The 20,100-nt window shown below is 39.3% G+C and overlaps 1 protein-coding gene across 1 annotated transcript; it reads right to left on the reverse strand.

Moving 5' to 3' along the window:
* LOC109834670 lies at positions 12,541–18,901 on the reverse strand. Its single transcript, XM_020402701.1, has 5 exons — positions 18,704–18,901; positions 17,376–17,434; positions 14,987–17,281; positions 14,672–14,813; positions 12,541–14,478 (listed from the first exon to the last, which is right to left on the reverse strand). Exons 1-5 carry the CDS (start codon positions 18,816–18,818, stop codon positions 13,859–13,861), a joined length of 3,231 nt encoding a protein of 1,076 aa, XP_020258290.1. The 5' UTR covers positions 18,819–18,901; the 3' UTR covers positions 12,541–13,858.

Genomic DNA, 20,100 nt, shown 5'->3' on the forward strand with positions numbered 1-20,100 from the left:
GGAGCAGTAGCCGAGACTTGGAGTTAGGGGGACGAAGCGTGGAGGACTGAACGTGGACGACTTAGGACGGAGTCACGGAGCGACGGTGGCTGGAGAGTGGGGCTGAGGTTAGAGAAGAGTGAGTTAGGTTTAGGGTTGGACTTGGGATTTTATAGTTAGGGAAGAACGGGTCGGGTAATAAAAATGGGTATGGGTTACGGGCGATCGGTTCGGACGGTTCGGGTTGAAAATTGTTCAACCCGACCCGAACGGTTTGAGAACTAAAACCGAACCGAACCGCTAATTTTCGGTCGGTTCGGTCGGGTTTTTCGGTTTGGACCGAACCATGCACACCCTTCTCTCTATCCCAAGAAAGTATCGAAGCTGACTCAGATCATTCACTTCGAATTCTTTGCTCAATCTTACCTTGAGCTGAGCAATCTCCTTCTCATCATCCCCTGTGATGATCATGTCATCCACATACACTGTCAACATAATGATGTGACTGTAGGCTGTCTAAAAATCACAATAGATAGTTCACCCCTATCAGACTTCAACTGACAGTTTTGACTAAGGAGGTTATAATCAGACGACTTTCTTGTTAACAAAGGGAGGCTACAATCAGAGGATTCTCCTATGGATCAAGAAGAGATTACAAGGCAATGATTTCTTCAAACCAAGATGCAGAATTCATCCTTACAGTTGAAACACAAGTAATTTCCAAAGTCTAACGCAATCACTACATCCGTAGCTCCATATCGCTGCAAACGTAGCTCCATATCGCTGTAAACGCAGCTCTACAGTCGCTGCATCCGCAGCTTCATCCGTTACAAACGCAGCTCTATATCCGCTGCAAACGCAGTTCCATATCGCTGCAAACGCGACTCCAGATACTGCGTTTAGACGCAGGATCATACCCAGAACGCAAGACGCTGACTAGTTCAAACGCGATCCATACGGTTTCGAGAAAACCGTTGTTCACCCACGATCTGGGGAGTGGTTTAAGTGGGTTGTTATACCCGATTAATAGGACGACTAAACCCTCATATAGACGCGGATTATGGGGGCAGTTACATCTTTAATACCCCTATAAATATCAGAAAACTCAACAAAGTTCGAGATCGGATTTGGAGATCGGATTCCGGAGAGGAGAAAATCTGGAGGCAACAATCTTTAGCAACCGAAGATTGCTAGATATTTGATATTTGGATTCTCAACCGAATTATTTCGGTTCAAACAACTCTTTTCCACTAGAGTTTGTCACTCGTCCTGAGTTATAAAACTAATCAAGAGTTCTTGATCAGTTCGACCACACAAGTCAGTTGTTCTAGTGAGTTGAGACATTCGAATCGTCAACGGAGAGCAATTTCGACGCGAGTATTCGAAGGAAGCACTCCATCGTCACCGTAAAGAACCCAAAATTAAACAAATAGGAGAATGCAGATCATTCTCCTCTCTTTTGTAATCAGGAAATTCAATTGTAATTGAAATCGAGAGAATACAAATCAAATTTTTTTATTTTACTTCAAATTTTCCACCAAACAGTGACCCCCACTTCTTCTGAAGAATACAGTATGATCGGTATTGATCTGTTTGTATCCCATACTAACCATGGCTCTCCTGAACCTGTCAAACCATGCTCGAGGGGACTGCTTCAGCCCATACAGAGACTTTTTCAGTCTGCAGACCTTACACAGTCTGTCTTGTGTCACATCCAGGTGGTATCTCTATATACACATCTTTCACTAGATCTCCATGAAAAAACACATTCTTCACATCCAGTTGGTATAGTTCCCATCCATCATTTATTGCCAGAGAAATCAGCGTCTGAACAGTACTCATCTTCGTCACTGGTGCAAAAGTCTCATCGTAGTCAATATCGTATGTCTGGTTATACCCTTTTGCCATCAGTCGTGTCTTATATCGTTCAACCTTCCCTTCTGGGTTCTGCTTCACAGTAAACACCTACTTATATCCCACTGCTCTTTTCCCTGCTGACAGTGTCGCTAACTCCTACGTGTTAGGTATAATAACACTTTGGGTCCTTCTTAGCATCCTGCCAGTTGTTAGGTATAATAACAAAATCTAATGATGCAATGAATGCTCCGTGTGAAGGGGATATGTGAGAATAGGAAACAAATTAAGCTAGATCCCAACCATATCTCTTAGGGGGATTTCCCGCATTACTGCGAGTAGTCCTCCTTTCTGACATTGGTGCAGGGAGAGGGGCAGGAGTAGGAATGATATTACCTAGAGTGGAGGGTGGTGTAGGTATCTCATGAGTTGGAGCAGAGCTGGACGAGGGACTAGGCACTGGCACTGTTACTATAGGCACCTCTGGCTTCTTCCCCCTTCTACTGTATGTAAGCAACTCTCCCTGAGCTGTAGGTCTAACACCCATTGTCTCCTCCTCCTCCCCTTCGTCTTCATCCTCCTTCTCTTCTGAGTACGGGATCGAAATTGGGATTGATCCCCTTGAGCTCTCATCATTCTCCCCCTCTTGCCTCATACCTTCAGTATCGGGCAAGTCGTCAAAAGGTGAAGTAACACCCACTGTGTAGTACGGCTCGAGCTCCCGAAACCCACATCCATGCTGACAAACAGTCTTTTTTCCACCGGGCTCCAGCAAACATACCCTTTCTGGGTATCATTGTATCCCACGAATATACACTTCACAGCCCTAGGGTCTAGCTTCCCAACCGATGGTCTGTTGTCCTTCACAAAGCATACACATCCAAATACCTTCAATGGTAGGGACCCCCCGTTATCTCCCTTCAGTATCTCACGAGGAGACTTCCACTCCAACACACTCGAGGGCATCCTGTTGATTAAGTTAGCAACAGTCAAGATTGCTTGTCCCCACAACACCTTTAGGACATTCATCGCCATCATTATACTCCTAGCAACTTCTAGGAGATGTTTATTCTTCCTCTCTGCTATCCTATTCTGAGCTGGGGTGTATGGGCATGTAGTCTGGTGTAGAATCCCCTGAGCTGACAGATACTCTTCAAGTGTTCTGTTGGTATATTCTGTCCCATTATCCGACCTCAACACCTTTACTGCTGCACAATACTAAGTTTGGATGTGCTTATGAAAATCTTTGAAACAGCCAACTACATCACTTTTATTTTTTATAAGATACACCCAAGTAACTCTAAAGAAGCAATCAATAAATGTTACAAAAACTTACATCCATTTATAGAATTCACTGGGCAGGGTCCCCATACATCAGAGTGTATTACTTCAAACTTACAAGAACTCCTGCTATCCGAACTAACATAAGAGCTTCTAGTCAGCTTCCCAAACTCACAAGCATCACACTGCAACTTTTGTTTATTTACTTTCCAAACAGAGTTGGATACATTTTACCCAAAATGCTAAGTGATGGATGTCCCATTCGTTTATGGTAAAGCATCAACTCATCTTCTGCACAGACTTTAGCTTCTTCTGTTCCCGTCCTCTCCACCACAGATGTCAGTGCTGAGTCCATTCCTTCACGGTCCAAGTACCACAGCCCGCTACGTCATGTCCCAGTTCCAAGTCTTCGTCCTGTCCCTTTCTCCTGAAAGATCATCTTAGGAATGTCAAAAAAAACAATACAATTTAGTTGGAGGATAATGACACTAATGGATAACAGGTTAACAGGAAATAAAGGAGCATGCAGAACATTAGATAAAGTTATAGAACCTGTACAACTAACAGTGCCCTTACCAACCACATCTTGTGCTGTACCATCAGCGATCTGAATGCTCTCTGCTTCTGCTAAGTGCGTGTAAGATAAGAACTCACTAGCATTGCCTGTCACATGTCTGGATGTTCCAAAATCCATTATCCAGGCGGTGGGTCTTCCCTCGTTTGGGTGTGCACGAAGGGCGTAATTGGCATAGTCCCCTCCAGAGAGAGTAGTGGATGACCCCTCAGACACATCACCTACTGCTCTCTGCTTTCTCCTCAGTGCTGCCAAGAGTGCCCGATCCTCATCAGTGAAGATCATCTCAGCTTCTTCTTCCCTTTCTGCCACTGTCAAGTTTGCCCGGTGGCCTCTTCTTCCACATCGCCTGCCTCCACGGTCACGACCACAACCTCCAGCATGACCACGTTCATCCCAGTTCCTCTCTCTGGGTGGCTTAGGGCACATCTGTCTCAGATACCCTACCTCTCCGCAGTTGAAACACTACATAGTCTCCTCTCTGAATCCAGTGTTATCCGGTTTGGATACCACCAGTGCAGACTTCTCCCTTGTAAGTCCACCTGTCCCAGCCTGTAGCCTGATACGACTCTCCTCCTGTATCATGGTCGAGACCGCCTCCTCTAGTGGTGGGATATTCGTCTGGGTTAGTAGCAACGCCGTCCTCTGCTCATACGCTGGAGCCAAACCACGGAGAAACAACATGGTCCTTTTCTACAAAGAGGCCTCGCGCTCCTTGCATTTCGGGTCCTTGTAGCTCGCTAAGAGTGAGAAGTGATCGTGATCGAGCCACAAGCATTCTAGCTCTGTGGCGTACTCCTGTATAGTGCTCTCTTCCTGGACTGTAGTGTTGATCTCCTTCTCGATCTGGAATACCCTCAGGTTATTCTCTACCCCATCGTAGGTCCTCAACTTTTTCCGGACATCCTGCGCCCTCCCAAGACCATCCACTGTGGCAGCAATTGGTTGGACTACAGAATTCAGAAGCCAGATGTACACCAACATATGAGTGGACTTCCACTCATTTCTACCTGTGGAGCCCTCAGCCGGCTCAGTCTTCTCCCCTGTCAGATATCCCTCTAGGCTCCTCCCGGTAAGGGTATATTTCACCCGGCGCGACCAACTCAGATATGTCGCGGGTCCATCAAGTTTTACATCGATAGGTGGAAGCTCCACCTTCTTGGGTTGTGGCTTTGTTGAGCCATCTCCCGCCGACAACCTCATCAATTGCATCAGTGTTGAGATCTCCTCAACTTCTTGATGATCTCTGTTAGCCCTTATGTTTTGATGATATTTTACAACTATCATTATCGTACTAATTGCTTATTGAGTGATAATGCAGTTAATATACATATCAAGCATGTTAGTACCACAAATGGAGGATTGGATGGAATATGCGCTACAACGATGATATCCAAAGGAGGAGGAGGCATAGTGATGAAGCAACGTTCATTCAAGAACACCAAATGTAATAAGAAGCTTCATCCAACTCAAGCTATATCAAGACTCAAGAATTGTATTCTCGTGAGGATATTAGCTAGTTTTTTATTTTCTCTTTAGTGCTAGAATGTAGGCAAAGAGTTATCGATTTCACTTGAAGCTATTGGGATATCACACACACGTTTTCATATTTATATTTTTGAGCGTATTTCACAAAATANATTCGTCAGTGGGCAGCAGAGACTTTCACGGTTGACCGCCGCGGTCGACCATGAGCTCGAGAATTCCCACGGTCGACCGCCACGGTCGACCGCAGAACTCTCTGGAAGTTTACTGCGTTTTTGGGATGTCTCGCGGTCGACCGCGAAAAAGTCACGGTCGACCGCCGCTTATTTTAAATGGTCATTTGGTATAATTGTTCAGCGCCGATTTCACACGATCTCAGCGCAGTTTTGTTTTCAGATTTTGGGGGATTGGGTATGGGTTCAAACAGCTGTGGTTTTTTATTTAAACCTACTCTTCTTCTTCCTCCTTGTCCCAGCTCTTTCAAAATATTTTCAGAGAACGTTTTTACAGAGCTTAATTTTCAAACTTGTTTCTTTCTGAGTTTTTGTGTTTCACATCCCAGCTTTAGTGTGATCTTCTCTTTGCCATAGGGACATTATAAAAAGAGGGTTTTTACATCAATTTCTACTATTTTGAGAGCTTGATTTTGTAGAGATCAATTGTGTGGGAGTGTGATCTAGTGAGATCAACTGTGTAGTGGGAGATCGTGAGGGGATCGCTGTGTAGAAGAAGTTCCGACTTTCAAACCGGGTTGTGTAGTGGATTTTTCTTCGAGAGGGGAGCAGGGACGTAGGTTAGCGGACCGAATCTCGTTAACACATCGCGCATCACAGGATTACGATTCCTAACTCTATCTCCTCTATATTGATTGCTTTTAGATATTGTATTTTGCTTGTCTTAATTTTTATTGCACAATTATAGCCTTGTGACCCTAATCACCCCCCTTCTAGGGTCTAACAATTGGTATCAGAACTTGGTCTCTATATTAGTTTTTGGTTTAATCACCTTAGAGAAAAGATCTTATGGAGGCTTCAATGAATGTGCACATGTTAGAGGGACAATCCACCATTAGACCACCCCTTTTCACCGTTAGTAATTTTGCTTATTGGAAGGCTAGGATGAGGATTTACCTTCGTTGCATTGATCTTGATATCCTCGAACTCATAGAAAAGAAATATGTAGAAAAGCCCAAAGTCGGGACTATGACCGATGGAGAAAGGCACCAAGCCAATCTCAATACAAAGGCTATGAATGCCTTAATTTGTGGTTTTTTCCCCAATGAGTATGATAGGGTTTTCACGTGTACAACCGCATACGAAATATGGGTAAAATTATGTATTACACATGAAGGAACCCCTCAAGTTAAGGAATCCAAAATTAGTAGGCTTATGCATGAATATGAGTTATTTCAAATGCTTCCAAATGAATCAATTGATGCTATGTTTTCTCGCTTCACTAACATTATCAATGAATTGCATGGTCTTGACAAGAAATTGACTATTCAAGAGACGAACTACAAGATTCTCCGTTCATTGACTCCGATATGGGAACCCTAGGCGACGGCAATAGAAGAAGCTCATAACCTTACCACTCTACCTCTCGATGGCCTCATCGGCAAGCTCAAGGTTCATGAGAAGAAGCTCAAGGAAAAAGAGAAGGAGGAAGTGCCATCACGGGAAGTTGAGGAGCCATCACCAAAATCGAAGATCATAGCTCTCAAATGAGCTAGTGATAACTCCTCTTCGTCTTCGGATAGTGAAGTTGATTTTTTTAGAAAAGTGGCTCATCTCTCTAGAAGAATTTCTAGACTCATAAAAATGAATAAGAAGTTTAATCCCCGTTCTAATAACAAATTTTCTTCACGTGTAGGAAAATATTTTGAATGCAATGAACCGGGTCATATCGCTAAGGATTGCCCAAGGCTCAAGGAGAAGTACATGAAGTACAAGAAAAAGAGGGCTATGTATACCGGATGGGAGGAATCCGAACCAAGTGATTCGGATAGTAATGAAGGAGCTAAACTTGCTCTTCATGATCCCAATATTTGTTTCATGGCACTTGAACAAGAGGTAATATCCGATACCGAGAGTGAATCCTTTTACATGCAATGTGATCTAGCTACAGCTTTATAAGAATTGAACATTGAATTTAAAAGAATGTCAAAGGAATTTTCTTCTTTTAAAAGGTTGCATGCTTCTTATGATGTCAAACTAGAACTAGAAACCTCTCTTGCTCTAAAAGATGAATTGCTAGGAGATCTCGATTTTGAGAATAAGCAATTAAGATCCAAAATTGAAAGACTAGAAATTAAGAGTGGTAGGATTAGACCTAGTCATGTTTATGCTAATCATTATCACCATGGTAGAAATAGATTTCATAGATATCATGCTCAAACACACAAGAGAAATTTTGTGTGCACATATTGTATGAAATATGGTCATATTTACACTCATTGTAGGATCAAAGATAATCATGATTTCTATGGCATGACATGGGTACCCAAAGGTACCAAGTTTTAAAGATAATCATGATTTCTATGGCATGACATGGGTACCCAAAGGTACCAAGTTTACTAACCACCAAGGACCCAAGATTTTGGGTACCCAAAGGTACCAAGTTTACTAACCACCAAGGACCCAAGATTTGGGTACCTAAAGTTATTACACATTCATCTTTTATAGAGAACATCACGATCACGACGTAGAGAATGTGGTACCTTGATAGTGGTTGCTCACATCATATGACGGACACCAAAGAGCTATTTACAACCCTATCAAGGATTGAATGAGGTAGCGTCTCTTTCGGTGGTGATGAGAAAGGTAAAATCATTGGTATATGTTCTATTGAGTGATAAAGGTTTTGATATTTTCTTTAAACCGGACAAATGCATTATTTGTATGAATGGAAAAATTATTTTTGTTGCTAATAGTAAATCTAATGTGTACATTTTTGAGATGAATAAATTAGTGAATCAAGATGTGAAGTGCCTTGCGGCAATTGATGAAAACCCTTGGATTTGACATAAGAGGCTTGGACATGCAAACATGGAATTGATATCAAAATTGTCTAAGAGAAATCTTGTAAAAGGGTTACCTAACTTGCACTTCATCAAAGATACCATATGTGAAGATTGTGCCAAAGGTAAACAAACAAAATCTTCTTTCAAATCCATCAATGAGGTATCGACTTCTAAACCTTTGCAATTACTTCATCTTGATTTATTTGGTCCTATGCGTGTTACCTCTCTTGGAGGCAAACACTATGTATTTGTGATTATTGATGATTTTTCTCGTTTTACATGGATAATATTTCTTGCAAATAAAAATGATTGTTTTAAAGAATTCTCTAATCATGTCAAAAGAATTAAAAATAAAAAAGATTTGAAAGTTGTTAAAATAAGAAGTGATCATGGTGGTGAATTTTAAAATAATTTTTTCTATGATTTTTGTACTCATCATGGTATAACTCACATGTTTTTCGCTCCTAGAACACCACAACAAAATGGTATTGTTGAACGAAAAAATCGCACCATACAAGAAATTGCATGTACTATGTTAAATTCCTTTGATTTGTCAAAATATTTTTGGGCGGAAGCCGTCAATACGACTTGTCATATTTTAAATCGTGTTTTAATTAGACCAAAGCTTAAGAAAACTCCTTATGAACTATTTTATGGAAAAACTCCTTTTATTGGTTATTTTCGTATCTTTGGTTGTAAATATTTTATTTTAAATACAAAAGATCATCATGACAAATTTGATTTCAAAATTAATGTTGGCATTTTCTTAGGTTATGCACCTCGAAGTAAGGTTTATAGGGTCTTCAACAAACGAACTCTCGTTGTTGAAGAATCTATAAACGTTACTTTTGATGAGACTAATATTGGTTCTCAAGTTGTTTTACCTATGAAAGATGATGATGATGATGTTGAGGGAGGATTGGACTTTTTACAAATCAATGATACACCCTCTATAGAAGCACAAAAGGATGTGGATAGCTCCAATGCTCATGAACAAGTTGACTTCCTAAAGCTTGAAAATTCACATCAAACCATCTAAAGGAACAAATAATTGGGAGCCCTTCACAAGGAGTTGTTACTCGCTCAAAGCTTTGAGTGAGTGTGGTAATGTTGCTTTCTTATCTCAACTAGAGCCTAAAAAGATTAATGATGCTTTAAATGATGAATTTTCGGTTTTAGCTATGCATGAGGAACTAAATAATTATTAAAGAAATAATGTTTGGAAACTAGTTCCTAGACCTAACAATGCTAGTGTTATTGGTACTAAATGGGTTTTTAGAAACAAACTTGATGAACATGGCATTGTAACTAGAAATAAAGCTCGTTTGGTTGCCCAATGATACAATCAAGAGGAGGGCATAGACTATGACGAAACCTTTGCACCGGTTACAAGGTTGGAATCTATTAGGATGTTTTTGGCATTTGCTAGCTTTAAAAATTTTAAATTGTTTCAAATGGATGTTAAAAGTGCCTTTTTAAATGGTTTTATAAAAGAGGAAGTATATGTTGAGCAACCCCCGGTTTCATACATCATGTTTTTCCTAATCATGTTTACCGGGTTCAAAAAGCTTTATATGAGTTGAAACAAGCTCCTAGAGCTTGGTATTCTCGCCTCTCTAGTTTTCTTGTTGAAAATGGTTTTTCAAAAGGAACAATTGATCTCTTTTTGTAAGAAAAAAAAATGATTTCATTTTAGTTCAAATATATGTTGATGATATCATTTTCGGTGTTACTAATGAATCTTTGTGCAAGGAATTTTCTAAAGTTATGCAAGATCATTTTGAGATGAGTATGATGGGAGAGCTTACATTCTTTCTCGGGTTCCAAGTCAAGCAAACTAAGGATGGGATATTCATTTCTCAAAGCGAGTATGCTAAGAAATTGGTGAAGAAATTCAATTTGGAGAACTCTAAGCATGCGCCTACTCCCATGAGTACAAGTGTCAAGCTTGATGCGGATGAGAATGGTAAAGATGTGGACCAAAAACTATACCGAGGTATGATAGGTAGTCTTCTCTATCTCACCGCTAGTAGACCCGATATCATGTTTAGTGTGTGTGCATGTGCACGCTTTTAAGCTTCTTCTAAAGCATCTCATTTAATTACGGTTAAAAGGATCATTAAGTATGTTAATGAAACTTTTAATCTTGGTTTATTTTATCCAAAGAGCACTTTTTTTGATTTATATGGTTTTTGTGATGCCGACTTTGCCGGATGTAAGGTAGATCGCAAGAGTACGAGTGGAACATGCCAATTCTTAGGAAATTCTCTTGTTTCTTGGGCTTCCAAGAAACAAAATTGCGTTGTATTGTCCACTACAGAAGCGGAATACATTGCCGTCGGCTTATGTTGTGCCCAAGTTTTATGGATGAAACAAAGCTTAGTTGATTATGATTTGATTTTTTAAAATATAAAAATCTTTTGTGATAACACTAGTGCTATTAATATTTCTAAAAATTCGGTTTTGTATTCTAGAACCAAGCATATTGATGTACGTCATCATTTCTTACGCGATCATGTAGAGAGACAAGATGTATCCCTAGTGTTTATTGACACAAAATCTCAATTAGCGGATACATTTACTAAGCCTCTTGGTGAAGATGATTTTTGTCGCATAAGAAATGGCTTGGGCTTATGCAATATGTGAAAGTTCTATTTGTTTGCTTGTTTTAGTTGTATTTTGCATGCATTTCTCTTTATCTAATTTTTTTGATGGTGACAAAGGGGGAGAGAAATCTCCTCATTTGTTGGATATATTTAGAGGGAGCTCATAGATAGGGGGAGCACCTATCTATAAGCTATATTTATTTTTTCTCTTATATAATGGTTGGTTATCATCATCATTAAAAAGGGGGAGATTGTTAGTCCTTATGTTTTGATGATGTTTTACAATCACCATTATCGGTACTAATTACTTATTGAGTGATAATGCAGTTAATATATATATCAAGTATGTTAGTACCACAAATGGAGGATTGGATGGAATATGCGCTACAACGATGATATCCAAAGAAGAAGGAGGCATAGTGATGAAGCAACGTTCATTCAAGAACACCAAATGTAATAAGAAGCTTCATCCAACTCAAGCTATATCAAGACTCAAGAATTATATTCTCGTGAGGATATTAGCTAGTTTTTTATTTTCTCTCTAGTACTAAAATGTAGGCAAAGAGTTATCGATTTTACTTGAAGCTATTGAGATATCACACACACGTTTTTATATTTATATTTTTGAGCGTATTTCACAAAATACTATTTTTCACAAGTATGAGGACTTATTTGCAAAATTCTTTTTTCAAACAATTTGTTTTTAGTATTAAAAATATTTTACAAAGTTTCACAATTTTCAGAAGTCAAATGAATATTTTTACAAATATTTTAAGTAAGTAAAAAAAAAACCTTTTTTTGAGTATATCAGTTTGCGGTCGACCGTCACAGTCGACCGCGTCTGAGTTCATTCGTCAGTGGGCAGCAGAGACTTTCACGGTCGACCGTCGCGGTCGCGACCGCAGAAGTCTCTGGAGTTTACTCAGTTTCTGGGCTGTCTCGCGGTCGACTGCGAAAAAATCACGGTCGACCGCCGCTTATTTTAAACGTTCATTTGGTACAGTTGTTCAGCGCCGATTTCACACGATCTCAGCGAAGTTTTGTTTCCAGATTTTGGAGGATTGGGTATGGGTTCAAACAGCTGTGGTTTTCTATTTAAATCTATTCTTTTCTTCTTCCTCCTTGTCCCAGCTTTTTCAAAATATTTTCAGAGAACGTTTTTACAGAGCTTAATTTTCAAACCTGTTTCTTTCTGAGTTTTTATGTTTCACATCCCAGCTTCAGTGTGATATTCTCTTTGTTATAGGGACATTGTAAAGAGAGGGTTTTTACATCAATTTCTACTATTTTGAGAGCTTGATCTTGTAGAGATCAATTGTGTGGGAGTGTGATCTAGTGAGATTAACTATGTAGTGGGAGATCGTGAGGGGATCGCTGTGTAGAAGAAGTTCCGGCTTTCAAACCGGGTTGTGTAGTGGATTTCTCCTCGAGAGTGGGGAGCAGGGACGTAGGTCAGCGGACCGAACCTCGTTAACACATCGCACGTCACAGGATAACGATTCCTAACTCTATCTCCTCTATATTGATTGATTTTAGATATTGTGTTTTGCTTGTTTTAATTTTTATTGCACAATTATAGCATTGTGACCCTAATCACCCCCCTAGGGTCCAACAATCTTCTCCATCAGATTTCTGTCAGTCTCCGTCATCGATCCAACTTGTATTCTTGTTGTGCGCAGCGAAAATTTCGGCAGCACTTCGACAGCACAACAAGAGAATTAGATCAACAAGAATTCTTGTTTCACCAAGGAAACAAGAACCAAAAAGCAAGATATCTTAACAAAGTGAGATATCAGCTCTTCCTCTTATCAGTTCTAGGACTGACTTGTCGAGGGAACCTAACAAGCTATTACAGATCTAGAATAAAAACAACAAAAAAACAGCAGAACGAAACTACTTTATCATCTAATACATGTCCCAATTTTTTATTCTTTTCTTGGATCTGATTGGCAACAATCCCAAAAAAAAAAAATTCCTTCTTCTCTTGGATCTGATCGGCAACACTCCCTGCAGATCAAAAAACCAAACTCCAAAACGAGATTCCTCCAGCTCCCGCTATCAGACCCTCCCCCGTAGCCGCGATCACATCACTGACGCCCTGCTCCTCCATCGACTTCGGCCTCCTCTGCATCCGGCTATCTCCTCCTGCCTTACAGTCGTCGTGGTCGCAGCATACCCGCCGCCGGTCACGTCACTGACGCCCTGCTCCTCCGTCGACGCTTCCCTACAAGAGAACTCCACCGAGCAGGCCTCCTGATCGTTGATGATCTTGGAGTCAATGACCTCGCCGCCTGGAGATCTAGAGGCTTCGGAGGCCCTCTGGTGAAGACAAAGCCCGAGGATGAAGACCAAAGCCCTCGGATTTGTTCGGGTTGGATTTCGTCGGGTTGAAGAGGGAGGCGGCTAGGTTAGGGCTCTGATACCATATTGAAAATTAGGGTTTTTTTTAATAGAATAGATTGGTTTATATAGCCTTACACCCACATTTACACAAAACCCCCTCTAATATTCTCTAATTACATTATCTTTTCAACAAAACTAAAGTCAGGGTTCAGTTGAATTTTTAAAATTACCTGATCACTAAAGCTTTTAAAGTTCAAACAGAAGGAATAGCAGTTTCTCCTTTCCTTGAGGATAGGAGAATGTAACCTATACCAGTTCGAGATGCTAATACCGCTGAACCATTGAACTGTATTTGAAGTTGAGGGAATTTTGATGCTGTGATTAATACACATTCTTATAACAAATAAGAAACAGTTTGCGTTGCTTCTCCTATTTGTTTTCTACGAAAAACTAACCTTTGAGTTTTTGTCAGTTTGTTCTCTTGTTAAATGCAGTTGGTACTCTGACAAAATCATATTTGTTTGGACTTGACCAAATTGTTATCAGGGTGAGAAAAGGTTTTTAAACTTTTCTGAGTAGGAAATATTTTACTTTGGTAGCAAAGGCATTTGTGTTCTCCAAGAACCTATTTTATTTTCCTCTTCTCCTTCTTTAATATAGTTGGATCACATTCTTTTTATATACACGGGTGATATTTTGGGATTCTTTACAATACTGTTAAATGCTGATGCTTACACTCATTAAATCCCTAGCTAGGTCATTGATGAGTGCATTCAAGATATGTTTTTCCACATCTGTCATAATCTCCTCCTTTTCTATATTTGCTAATGCCATGCTATTCCAGCTGATATCCCACATACAGTTGACATCTGGGTTCCTGTGCTGGATATCTCTCTCTACCATCTTATGCAGGTATTCTGCTACATCATTATTCGCTCCCTCGTTCATGCTGGGCATCTCCAAGCTTCTGAGGTCATACTCTAGCTCATTTATTAGATCATCCAAGCATCCCGTTTTGGCAGGTGCGAAAGGTGTTTTCTTAGAAAAAAAGATCTCTTCTCTTTTGCCTTTTCTTCTCATTAGTTCATATACAGTGTCTATGAGATGGCTGTCTCCTTCATATTGGCATATATTTTCACTGTCCTGGAGGATACTAATAGGAATCTTAATTTTGAAAATTGCCTGTGATGTATTGAGGAAATGCCGGCTGTTCGTCAGTACTTGCTTGAGGATGTAACCATATTTTGTAAGCAACCCTTGACCATGAACCTGAGATGTCGCAATATTCTCAACCCCTGAGGAGTTGCAGCTGTTAACTTGGCTGTTGTTACCTGGACCTGTAGTGATAAAAGATACTTTAGTTCTAACTTTCACCAAATATTGCTAATATACATAACATAGCTGTTCCAGATATCTTTTAATGTATTTTTGATGTGCATGGACTATGGCTGTGATTATTTGTTGACGTATACATTTTCTCTCACAGCTAAATGAAGCATAAGGATGATGTAATGGAATCATTCCTGTTACCTTCTGGCTTGTTTTCTTCCATGGGTGGTTGTAGGTCTATATCTTTTGCATAAATCTCTGATAAATGCACAGCAGCAGATTCAATGATGGTTCCTTCATGGCTCCCCATGGTGTTTGCAGCTTCTTCCTGTTGAGTTTCCACCTATAACATAGACAATCAAATAGTGTATGTTGCTATTTCAGAATCATTTTTACAGATGATAGCTCTTCCTCTCATTTACTGAGTTATTTCAGAAGTTTTTCTATGAAAAACACTCTAAACACTCAAATAAAGGATTTATAGATGACAAGTCAATATTGAAGAGCACAACTTACAATCTGTTCTGGAGTGATGACGCCATCTTCAAGCCCTGAGACTTCAGTTGTGTTGGAACTTGACAAAAGGTTGAGAGGTGCAACTGTCTGCTGTGAATGCTGCTCTGACTTCATTGCATTTGAGCAGATCGTTGCTTCTGCTTTACTGGTTCTCTCTTTCCATCTATGCTCCAGTTCGTGTAAAAGCGAAGTTGTCTGCTTCAAGTTCTGTACCTTTCCTTCCGTATTTTTTGCTCTTCTATTTTCTTCTGTTAATGTTCCTCTATTCTTATTTCTGTCCCGCATCATTTTTATGGCTTCTACCTTCTGGACAGATGGATTTGGTACAGGCTTTTTGATTGTCGGTGCAAGAATCAAAGGGAAAACCTTTTCTTCTTCGGTTTTGGTAACCACCTTGATGGACCTTTTCTCTTCTGGGATTTCGTTTTCTGATTTCCTGTTCCCTTCAGGGTAAGAAGATTTTTTGCTCTGAACCTTCGTTTGCTCTTTACGATTGCATTTTGGATTTGGCTCTGTATTGGAAGATTTGAATAAACTTCTAGTAACTGTTACAGTTGAGATACTGGATGATGCCTTCTGCAATTTCATGCCACTGGGAGATATTTCTGCATTCTTCCCCTTGAATTCCTTTTTCTTTGCCATGACGGGTTGCAGCTTGTTTCTTTTATTATCATCTATTTTCTTACCATCCCTCTCTGCTATGTGTTTGGTTTTCAGTCTGTGGATTGCTGATTGCTGCTGTGGCTCTACTGGATTTACTCGTGCATTTCTCTGTTTCTGAGGAACCACGTTCTTGTTTCTTTGTGCTTCTTCATGCTCGCTACATGTATCATCATTGTGTATGTGCAGCAAAGATGTGGTATTTTGTATGCCATCTTCCGGAGTAGAATTTCTGATGGCATCCTGTTCAACCTTTTCCTTGCGTATCTGTTGCAATGTTGATGCCATTTTCCCTACTTCTGCTGTTTGCTTCTTTGTCACCTTGAATTCTTTACTTCGATCTATACTGGTCATATCTGTAATAGTTGAAGACGATACAAGATGCTTTTGGTCTGGGTTAGTCTGTTCTTCCACGTTTTTCTTTATTTTCCTTTGGACTAACTCAAGACTGTTTGTTGTCTTGTTTCCCTCAAATCCCTTTTCCTCTATAAGCATGTTCCGTCCCTTTATTTTGGTTGCTGAATGCGTAATCTTATTAGCTTCCTTTTTATTGATCCCTGCATCTGTCCTTATCTTACTGACTTCTTTTACATCATTAGTGTTAGGAAAGTTTTGTACCTCAAATTTCTTCAATTCTGGTGTTGCTAGTGGAAGTTCTTCAAGGCCCATAAGTTTTGCCACAACGTTTGGTATCCTCACCTTTTCAGTTGCTGATCTCGCTTCTGAACCATCGTGCTTGATTTTTACTGAGCTGGAGAAATTTCCATCTCTTGAGAAGCTTCTGAGTTCCTTGCCATGAGAAATTTCGTTTGCATGTCCCCAGGATGGTACATCAGATTTAGAACCTGGACCACTGCTTAGGGATCGCCGATGATAACTGAACTGCAAAGAAGAGCTTGATGAGGAACTATTATTAGAATTAAAATTTGAATGCGTTGGTATTTCTGGATAGGATGAAGCCATCTGATTCTGCTCCACAGGATCAGAATAGCTACCCTGTCTATCACGGTGCTGCGAGTGTTTTGAGGACCTGTCAAAGGAAAACTTGGGTTTTATCAACTTCCTTTTATTTACTTCTTCCAAGGATAACTCGTCTTCTTTTCCCTTTAACAGTTTAATATTCTTTCTCCCTGAACCAGACATGTAATCTGAAGCATCTTGTAGGCTAACGAGCATTCTCAGAGATTCCTCCAAATCAATAGCTCCTTTTAACAGTTCTCTTCCAATTTCTATTGAGTCCCTGCTAAAAACAACTCCATTGGTGCAGGTTTTTAGAATTATATTTAACTGTCGAATACCTCTTGATATCTCTCCAATTTGTAAAGGGGTAAGGAAAGGAAATTGGTCACAAGCTGTCAGCATGTTGCCATCTATTTCTCTGAAGCTAAACGATCCATGTTGCAAGGAAAGCTTCTTGCCTGTCATGGCATTGCTAAAGAGCTCTATGTTTTGGAGCTTCCCGGTGTTGCTTAGGGCAAGAGCAAGTGCCATTGATACATCTCCAATCTGTTCTGTCATTCTGGTTTTTCCTATTGGAACAATATCTTGGGAAACCCCTTCAAATGAAGGTGCTCTATGATGTCTTGTGCCAAGACGCATTTGTGTAACTTCTGTGTTTGAGATATTCTTGTTACCCTGCATTAGTTCTTATTAGAAGTTAGTGAACTTTAAATTAACTGTCAAGGCTTATCTTTTTTTCCCCTTTCTGGGAATAAGAAAAAGGACTTACAGAGCTCCTGGTTGCTCCTCCTGAACCTCGAAAAGTCCATCTTGAGTTTTCATGAGAATCTGAAAGCAGGGTTCATCTTTTCATCACATGTTTTTTTTTTCTCAATCACAAAAGTCAATGGAATGTGACGTTTGTTTGTTTTCCAAATGTGTGTAAACAAAGGCAGACTGGACTCTTATCTGGAGGTTGCAAGAACCAAGCACCAATCCTACATGGCTGAGCTAAGCCTCAGTGGCAAAGGTTGAATTAAAACACTTCTAATCTTGAAGTATCTATGGTATGCGTCAGGAGTAAGTTTGAACAAGTCTTGATAGAAGGGAAGGGATATTTTTGGTAGAAGTAAGCTTTCGCTAGATCAGGACGTGACAAACACGGACACCTTCCATTCTTTCTATATCTTATAATGACTCTTTTCCTTCAAGTTTCTATATGAAACGATGGGTATAATTGTTTGCTCTATCAATATGCATTCATTTCTTAAATTTTAGGCTTGACAAGGTTTCTTCAGGTATGTGTATATACTACTATTTGGGTACAGCATAAAAATCTCGGCAATAAAATGACTGTGAGTATATAAGTAGCATAACTTGTATGCACATTAAGAAAGAACATTGTGCTTTATGCATATAAACATACAATTCCACTGTCAGTTTCTGAATGCAGGTTAATCGACAAACCAAAAGAATCTGCTTTAACCTTTTAATATTGTATAAAATAAGAGGGGATATTTTATGATAGTCTATGTATAATTTACTAGTATGAATTGTCAAGAATGTCTGGATCTAGCAAGATTAAAGGGCTTTCTATTATGTAGAAATTTGCGTTAGCGTACGTCTAGCTTTGGGTATTGACTTCATTTATCTTTATAGAATAATACTATGCTGGTTACAGTCTGTTGCTGCACTTTCAAATTATATCATATGTAATCTATACAGATAAATGTATAGCCTGTAACAGTAAATGCTACAATCTATTATTCTGTTTTAGTTTTCGCTGATTTTGTTACAGTGTTACAGATATTACTACATTCTAAGGGTTTTGATCTTCGTGTAGACATTTTTTCATTATGTTAATCTAGTGTTTGGCATCTTATCTGGTTCTGAGTCTTGTGACCGTGCATGGATTTCTCAATAATATGCTCTCCCTCATTCTCTGCTTCAAATTTTAACCTCCTATTACTTCAACGATTCTGGAGCTTAGCCCTTAGTTCCTTACCTAAACTATACAGTCTCAAATTAAATTTTGCATTGAGAAGCTGTTTCTCATTCACTTGATATCTGAACATATGAGAAGTATATACTCCAGTGAAAAGTAACACGGATACTTACTTCCAGTAGAAGTTGCCTGAGCTGATTGCTGGCGCGAAGTTGCTATGCCCATCTTCTCCTTCCTTAGCCGGAGATCATCCAGCAACTTTTGTGCCAAATCCGATCTCCTCGCCATCAGGTAATCAGAAATCACTCTATTTCTCCCAGTAGAAAATTAAACTTTGATATATCATCAGGTCTCTCTTTGTGCAGGGAAATTTAGATAGAAGATTTAAAGAGTGGACATTTCATTCCATTAAGTTGGTAAGTTTCTGTCTCTTTTGTACTCCCTTTGCTTTTGTCCCAATGGTGTGAGGTAAGCTGTCCTCCCTCAATCAAAATTTTGAGTGGGCAATTTTTTTCATTCACCCTGTGTGAAGTTTGACGTGAAAGCTATATCTGTTGACCGGTGCACTGAGTGGGCTTAGCTCCTCCCCTTTCTAAGCAAAGCAAAGTGATGTTTGCCCAGGGGGGAGTGCTTCAGTTCCAAGCTTAAAATCTACACCGCTTCTCTTTTCCTTTGGCATCTTTTGCTCTGGAAATGTCATATTTTACTGATTTATCTCAAGATTGTGATTGGTACGTGGGACCTTTTTGTTAGATATCCTAGCCTCCTTTATTGGTGACATGTCTTGTTATAAAGATGGTACTTCATGTGAAAGGTGTGAAAGTACTGTTATAGGTTTGGGATGAGTTAGTCGGCAGGCTTAGAACATAGACTATTGTCTTTACCTTCTGTTGGTTGTGGTCAGTAGTTAGATTATGGCAGGATGTGAATTTATGTTTGTCTTATTTAGAACAGAGAAGAATTTATGATAGCTCAATTTTGATATGATATGAATTGTTTTTTCAATTATGAATACAGATTTTGTTCTTTCTTTCTTTTATTTATTTATTGTTATTTTTTAAAACAACATTTGTTGCAAATGAGTTGCGTTTTATTTTGTAATCTATTATTATTGATATGATTGGAAGTTGTAAGAAAACAAATAGCTGCAAGTCTTTCTGTAAATTGTCAATGCATATGGTTGTAATTTTATTCTGTCAATGCATATGGTTGTAATTTTCTGCATAACATTAGTTTTCTCCTCTAAGTTCTAGGGTTGACCACATGAATCCTATACCTCTGTTCTATTCTGTTAATGATTTATCTTCTTTCTCAAGTTAACTCTCATCGTATCCTTCTTAATTTTCTCTAGATGAGTTATTTTCAGCTGACCTTTAATCCTCATTATTGTCATTTCTCTTAGTTGATACATTTAATGCTCTCCCTAGTAAATTATTAAAGGGAAAATTTGCAAAATAGACCGTTTTTATAAAGTAATTAGCAAAATAGATCACTTTTAAAAGTAATTAGCAAAATAGACCTCTTTTTGGCCAATAGGCCAAAAAGAGGTCTATTTTGCTAATTACTCTCA

The sequence above is a fragment of the Asparagus officinalis genome, chromosome 3 (genome assembly GCF_001876935.1).
Source record: "Asparagus officinalis chromosome 3, Aspof.V1, whole genome shotgun sequence".
NCBI lineage: Eukaryota > Viridiplantae > Streptophyta > Magnoliopsida > Asparagales > Asparagaceae > Asparagus > Asparagus officinalis.